General features: G+C 29.3%; 1 protein-coding gene across 2 annotated transcripts; it reads right to left on the bottom strand.

Annotated features, from left to right (window-relative positions):
* Positions 1-1,311: 1,311 nt before the first annotated feature.
* On the bottom strand, positions 1,312-3,412 carry LOC141644225 (two-component response regulator ARR7-like). Of its 2 annotated transcripts, none has more exons than XM_074453696.1 (5): positions 2,904-3,412; positions 2,712-2,788; positions 2,520-2,597; positions 2,333-2,403; positions 1,312-2,048 (listed from the first exon to the last, which is right to left on the bottom strand). In XM_074453696.1, the coding sequence occupies exons 1-5, from the start codon at positions 3,079-3,081 to the stop codon at positions 1,610-1,612; spliced, it is 843 nt and encodes a 280-aa protein (XP_074309797.1). In that variant the 5' UTR covers positions 3,082-3,412; the 3' UTR covers positions 1,312-1,609. The 2 variants fall into 2 exon arrangements, with proteins under 2 accessions (XP_074309797.1, XP_074309796.1); XM_074453695.1 differs by having other exon boundaries at positions 1,455-2,048; positions 2,333-2,406; positions 2,904-3,282.
* Positions 3,413-7,482: the final 4,070 nt, after the last annotated feature.

Raw genomic sequence — 7,482 nt, 5'->3', positions numbered from 1 at the left:
TCATCCATTTAAGTCGGGTTTTCATCCATCTTTTAGGATCGGGTGGATCGGGTTTTGATGGATGCGGGTGAAATTGACATCCCTAGTCTTGACCATACAAAAGAATCCCAAATCAATAAACTTAAAAGATCACCTTTGTTTAGAAGCTAGGAGACATTAATATTCGGGTCCAAGAAGATAATCATAAATACACATAACCATGAATAACGTTGACAACTCAAACAAATGAATAGGAAAAAAGATACAAAGAACGAGGGAGAAAAAGAATACTCTTCTGAAAAATGCTATTTTCAATATGATGATTTCCTAGATCGCATTGGACCCTCTTCAAAGATTGTGAATTGACTTCATTTCCAGTCGTGCTTATATGGGCCCTTTTATTATTAATTACTCTATAGTCTATACTTTTTTATCCTACCTTTTGGACCATGAATTTTGCTAATATTAATAACCTTAATTTTGTGTCTTATAAAAGTAAGATCCTCATCTACTATGAAATTGACATTTTAGCCATATAATCAACACAATTCTCATTTCTGTCGGGTATATCGCGATATCCGTAACGGATCAAGTACTACTTATATGGGTAGGTATACAAAAACAGATTGGCAAGAGAATAACAATTTGTTTTATCTTATCTACCCACATGAGTAGTACTTGACCGTCGCAAACTTGTGTCGGATATTGTCCGTCACAAGGAAGTCTTGCTGTATAATCAAACATAAAGAAAGAAATTAATGATACTCTTAATCACCTAGAATATCACAAATTCTGGTTTCATAATTTATACGGACCTAAAAACGGGTCAAATAAATGGATCAGACAAAAAACATAATGGGTAGGAATTAGAGAGTGACAAACTCTTGTCTAATTCACCTATATAAAATAGTATTTAACTCATTTTACACTTAAAGATGAATATAGTAACTACCTCGATTATCCCGTGTGGATTGTTTGTTTTGGGTCTAGTTTGATGTCTTAGGTTCGAGAGACGAGTCATTGTGAACGCAACATTGTCTCGTACCGAATCCCGGATTCAATCAAAATTAATTAGATAGAATTACCAAAAGGTGCACAAATATCTGTGTGAAATTATCTTACATAATTATGCGTGTAAATCTAATTGAAATTAACATTGAAGTATACAAACCAAAATAAGAATATAAAATTAATTTTACATTCCCTCAAAAAAAGTTGTAATTTTACATTATATTCCGTATTAGGTAAAACGATTTCCACGGGACTTTCTACTAAAAGTAATGTACAAACTTGAAGTAATAATAATACAAATGTCATATAGTAACGCTAAAGTTTCTTTTTATAAAACGGATTCCATTAATTATAGCGGAAATTAAGCGATTTCATAATCTAATTCAGTATCGTATCATCCATCATGTAGTAACTTTTTAAAACAGAAATCATAACAACAAAATAAGACCATAAAAAACGCAAAATTAAAAATTAAAAAGAAAAATTAATTAATTAAGAACGTCAGATATACCGCGGAAATGCAAAACGCCAGGCAAAAAAAACCGTTGAAACTATTTAACGAACAGGTTCACTAAATTGCCGGCTTTCTTTCTTCATTTAAACCGGACCGTTCATACGATCACGGATTTATTATAATCGTTGCTTCCTCAACAATTAACTGCTCTTCCTCCTCCTCCTCATCATCATCGACGGTCATCCTAAGCCGTCTAGACGGAGAATCAGACGGTCCAGAAGGCGAGGAAGGCGGAGACGCTGAATCAAACGGTCCACAAGGCGAGGAAGGTGTGGAAGGTGAGGTTGTATTTGAAGTCATTGATATAATTGAAGACGAAGGCGAAATAGACGGAGTTTGAGACGACGGCGGTGAGGACGGGGAAGAAGATCTTGAAGAAATATTCGAGGAATTATCGGAGACTTCCATTTGCTTTCGCTTATTGTTAATCATGGTTTCTTTGTTGTTTGATTTTTCGTCTTTGCTCATGTAGTCTCGTAGACGTTTAACATCGGATAATTTTACTGGTTTTAGTATGAAATCCTCTGCTCCTTCTTCTAAACACCTGATTATTGTGATTTAATTTACTGTTAGTTCATGCTTATCACATTTTAAACAAATTAACTGAATTAAAATCCACTCATAATATGTAAATTAGTTAGATTTAGCTCAAACTAGATCGACTTTTCTATTTCTTAACCGATTCTTTACGTTTTTGATTAAAGTATGTACTCCTATAACAAATGAATACAAATCTAACGAAATCAAAAAAATTAGGGAGCGAACTAGTAATAAAATACAGTAAATAGTAAGAATCAATTAAAATTACGAGTAACGAAGATGTAATACCTATCGATTCGAGCAATGACGTTTTCGGAAGACATGATTACTACAGGAGTTTCCTTGAAGCTTGATGATTCCTGCTAAAAAAAATCATGAATAAATTAGTCATGAATTGCAATAGTTAATTAAAATTTGCGTTTTAAATTATGAAATACGTTAATTAATATCCTAATTAAAACGGAAAAATTCAAACCTTAATTTTCTTGAGGAGTTCATAGCCAGTCATCCCAGGCATGCAGTAATCAGTTATAATTAAATCAATCTTTAATCCCTACACAATTAAACACCTTTGATTAATATACTTCTTGCAGATAATAATAAATAAAAAGGTAAATAAATAACTGAGACGGAGCGAGAATTAATTAGTGAACATTAGAAATCTTACAGCAACAACAGAGGTCCTTTGTTCTGCATCCAATCCAAGAAATTCTAGAGCTCTCATACCACTATCGACCGCAGTTACTATATTAAAATAAAAACCGATATTAAAAAAGTATACAATCAAATGAAACAGACGGAAAAAAAAACGTATACAATCAAATGAAACGGAGAAAAGTGTTATAGTAAGTAAAGCAACCTTTACAAGAAGTAGTTTTAAGCAATCTCTCAATAACTTTCCGATCAATGAGACTATCATCAACGGCTAAAACATGAGCTTCAGAGACCGCATCGGACGGTCCGAGATCAATAGCGGAGTCGGATTTCCACCTCCGACCCGAAACGACACCGGTTCTCGCTGACGCCAAGTTAAACATACTAGCTATAGTAATAATAGACTAATATTGGTATGACACTGTAAAACTGTCTTATTTTATAATTTGTGAAGGAAAGTTTAATGTGGGGGGAGAATAGAGAGAAATGGGAAAGAAGGGTAGAAGTGGGGTTGTTTAAATACTCATATTTATTTTAATTTTGTGTGGGTAATGAAAAGTCATGGTGATTTAGGGTGTGTGTATAAAAGAGGAAATCTGGAAGGGAAATCTTGGGGATTTTAATATTTTAGTGGGGAGAGGAAGAGGAATAGAGGGGGGACTAAATTAAATGGACTGTACCAAGATTCTAAAATCCACTTTGTTGAGATCTCACAATCCCAAAGCTATCTACTTTGCTTTTTAAGGGAGAGGTAATTTCATTCTTCCTATCATTGTGTTTATGTTTTTTAAGTTAAGAAATTGAAAACTTTTAATTGTATGAGTAAGTTTAATATAATACGGTTTTATAGTAAAATATTGTAATTTTTTGTGTAGACTCGTCTTATACAAAACTAAAGTCCTCTTTTTTTGGACTGAAACCTTCTGAACTGAACTCAACTGGACATAATTTAACTTAACTTAATGGAGCTGAACTGAACTGAACTAAATGGATCTGAACTGAACTGAATTGGAGTAAAGAGTTAATTTATGAAAAGAAAAGTTAAACTGAAATAAATGAAGCTAAACTGAACTAAAATGAGATGAAATTAAGTCCAAAAAAATATGGCTTAAATTCATTTTCAGAATATGTAAGAGAATGTTTTGAAAAATATAATGCAAATGATGTATTGAATCAATTTTCTTTTGTAAAGGTTACAGTAAATTATGACACTTTTGTTAGACTATGTCTATCAATAACATTCACCAAAAGAAGACAAAAAAAATCATCATAAAGTAATAATAAAATAAGCCTTGATGGAAAAAAATCGCAACATTGTGTTATGCTGCAACACTAGGTTGTGACATTGTGATTTCTCATTTTTCGACACTTGTCAACTACTTAATGGGTAATATTATTAGAGATATAAAAGATGTGATATAATAATAATAAAAGTGAATGTCATGATAAAATCTATATAATACTTCCTCCATTCAACTCCACTCTACCACTTTCTTTTTTCACGTTTGCCAACGCGTGTTTTACGCGCTAAATATTATTAGCTACGTATTTGCAAAAATTATAAAAGTAAGATATTTTTAATGTACTCGTAAAGACGAATCAAACAAGATCACACATGAATATATTTCCACTTGCGTATCGAGAGAAAATGGAAATTGAATACACAATTGCGAATAGTGTACAAAAGTGAAATAGGTAGAGTGGAGTTGAATGGAGGAAGTACTATTAAAAGGGGAACTTAAAATGCCACGTCATAAATGCCACCTTATACTACCAAAAAGCCACGTCACTTACTACACATGACATGTCAAATTTTAATATGACATGGCGAGTTAATGTGGTATAAATCAACTTATTATTATATGACATTAATTTAAATATATTTTTTTTCCAAAATTTATATATCCCTTTCAAATTTACATCAAAATTTCATAATTTATAATTAAAATTTACACCAAAGTTTACATCATTATTTCTAATTTTAAAAGTAAAAAAAGAAAAAAAGAAAGAAATATTAAATGCAAATAGCATTACAAATATTATACTTTGGACTTTTAAGCTTGTAGATAAATTAAACAACAATTAAAATCAAAACTCATATTAAATTTTAAATTTCGACGTTTATTGTTAGAATATTTTAAGCAACAAATAAATATCACATAATTCTAATTTACTCCGTTTATTAAAAAAATAAATATTTTGTTGATATTAAGAGTAAATAATAACATATTTAACATTAAACAAGGTGGCTTTTGTCAACAAAAAAATAAAAAATAAAATAAAAATTAAAGCAAACCTTTAACATTTCATTTCTCCTTGCTCCATATTTATGTTTATATTAAATTTGCTAATAATGAAAAAGAATGTTCAAAAGTCCTAAAACCTTACTACATAATTATTATATATATATATATATATATTAAATTTGATGATAATAATAAAAAGATACCCAAAAGTCATAACATGCATCCTCAATTGGATATAAATGTTCGATGTAAGACAACATTTGTGAGCCAAATTTCACGCCAATATTTTTTTGCCCTCATCGCCAATAAAATCGTAGTTGTATATGTAAATAGTCTTTTTTAAATCTTATCAGTATATCAACATCAAGGTAAGTGTATTAAGGTAAGGTAAATGTATTAAGGTTTTAAATTAATAATTTAATAATTTATTTTTAAGTTCCATTGGTTATGAAATGCTCATTAAGTTTTAAAACTTTCTTATGTAGGAACTATCAAGATTTGTGGTAGGTAAATGTATTAAGGTTTGGTAAATGTATTAAGGTTTTAAAATAATAATTCATTTATTTGTTTTTAAGTTCAATTGGTTGCTCATCACTTTTTAACACTTTCTTATGTAGGAACTATCAAGATTTGTGGTATTGTGCTATTCGAAGGTAAATAAATATACTTACATCTTTATGGCTCAATGCCCTTTTTCTATTATTATTTAAATAAAAATTTAAATTAATAACGATAAGATTAATATCACGTAAATCAAATTTCACCATTTTATTTCTTATTAATTACTCGGTGGATTTTGTCCTTTTTTTCCCTAGAGATGGTTCATTGGAGAAAAATACTATATGGAGAAAGAAAATATTAGAATTGCTTAAACAACTACTCCCTTCATTCCACTCAATACTATATTATAAACTAACTACAAGATTGACTATAAGTTTTTGACGGAAGACAACATTTGTGAGACAACATTTAAGTAAATATTTTTGTACCGCTATCGCGAAAAGAATTGTATATGTCACTAACTTTTTTTTTTATCATTGTATCAACATCAAGGTAAATGTATTAAGGTTTTAAATTAAGAATTCATTTATTTATTTTATTTTCCATTGGTTATGAAGTACATCACATTTTTAACCTCGCATATTTGTTGTTTATTTCTTATTTAGGGATATTGAGATTTGTGGTGTTGTGATATTCAAAGGTAAATATACTTACATCTTTAGACTCAATGTCATCTTTCTTCCATTATTTAAGAGAAACTTAAATTAATAACAAAAATTAATGACTAAGTGATTTTTTTTTATGTAGGGATGGTTTATTGAAAAAGAAGACTAAGAAGAGAAATATTAGAATTACTTAAACAAATACTCTATTCATTCGACTCAATACTATATTATAAACTAACTATAAGATTGACAACATGAATGTAAATGACTAATTGTTTTTAGGTTCATAAAAAAAATTAGTATTTCAAAAACTTTCAAAAGTATGCTTTATTTTGATATGTGTTGTTTTTTAATCATCATTTTTCCTTAGAAAAATAACACTCATAGAATGAAATTGAATTTGCGAGGATCTCAATCTTATTGACATGGATAATAGGTAGCATAAATAATGGAGTGAAAAGCCCAAAAATTATCATTTAAGAAAGGAGTTAGATGTTAAATTAGTGAGGTGAATTAATTATCAATTATTAATAACTATAAAGATGAGAGAAATCTAAAAAGTTTATTTACATCTACATTATTCTTTTGTACACCTTAAATTTAATTTTCATTTTCTTTAATTATACACATGAGACACATGCCTATTCAAAATGGCTTTTGATAGAAAACATGATTGAGTGGAATGCTTAGTTTATCTATTTTGAAGTATACGGTTGAATCCCCAAGGTGAAAAATTTGGAGAAATGTCAAAGCACATTTTTGCTTAATATTGTTTAATGGATTAAGTATAGGGACTTAATGATCCAATTATTACGAGTTGCTCCTTTCAAATTCTTAGTTCCGCAATTTTTTTTAGTACTAGCTGCAATATTATGGGTGCTGTGAAATGTTAGTTTTTGTCACAACAATTCTAATCGTGTGTTTTATATTAATTTCGGATTTGTTGATAAAATTTTAATATCTAATTAGTGAGGGTGTTGCATGTTTGGCGATCTTTGTTTGATGATATTATGGTTTCATGTAATGTGATTATGCGAATACCTGTATTATGAATTGATTTTAATCAGCTTCCATTGAGTTACTTCAGTTTTCGATTATGCGAATACCTGTATTATTAATTGATTTTAATCAGCTTCTATTTGCGCATATTTGACATATCACAAAGCACGTAAAAGGATTTGAGTAACACCACTTACCATTTAAAACCCTCATAAAAGAACGTCAAATAATGACATGGTTTTGATAAAAGTATTTACTATATAACACTTTAGTTTCTGATTTTACATAAAACTATTGTACAAAAAAACTAATTTCTCTTGATTTTATAGAAGTCTTAAAATATGAAATCATATTGTAGAATGTTATGATTTGA

This window comes from Silene latifolia, chromosome 2, assembly GCF_048544455.1.
Source record: "Silene latifolia isolate original U9 population chromosome 2, ASM4854445v1, whole genome shotgun sequence".
Taxonomy (NCBI): Eukaryota; Viridiplantae; Streptophyta; class Magnoliopsida; order Caryophyllales; family Caryophyllaceae; genus Silene; species Silene latifolia.
This window is presented reverse-complemented; position numbering and strand designations above follow the sequence as displayed.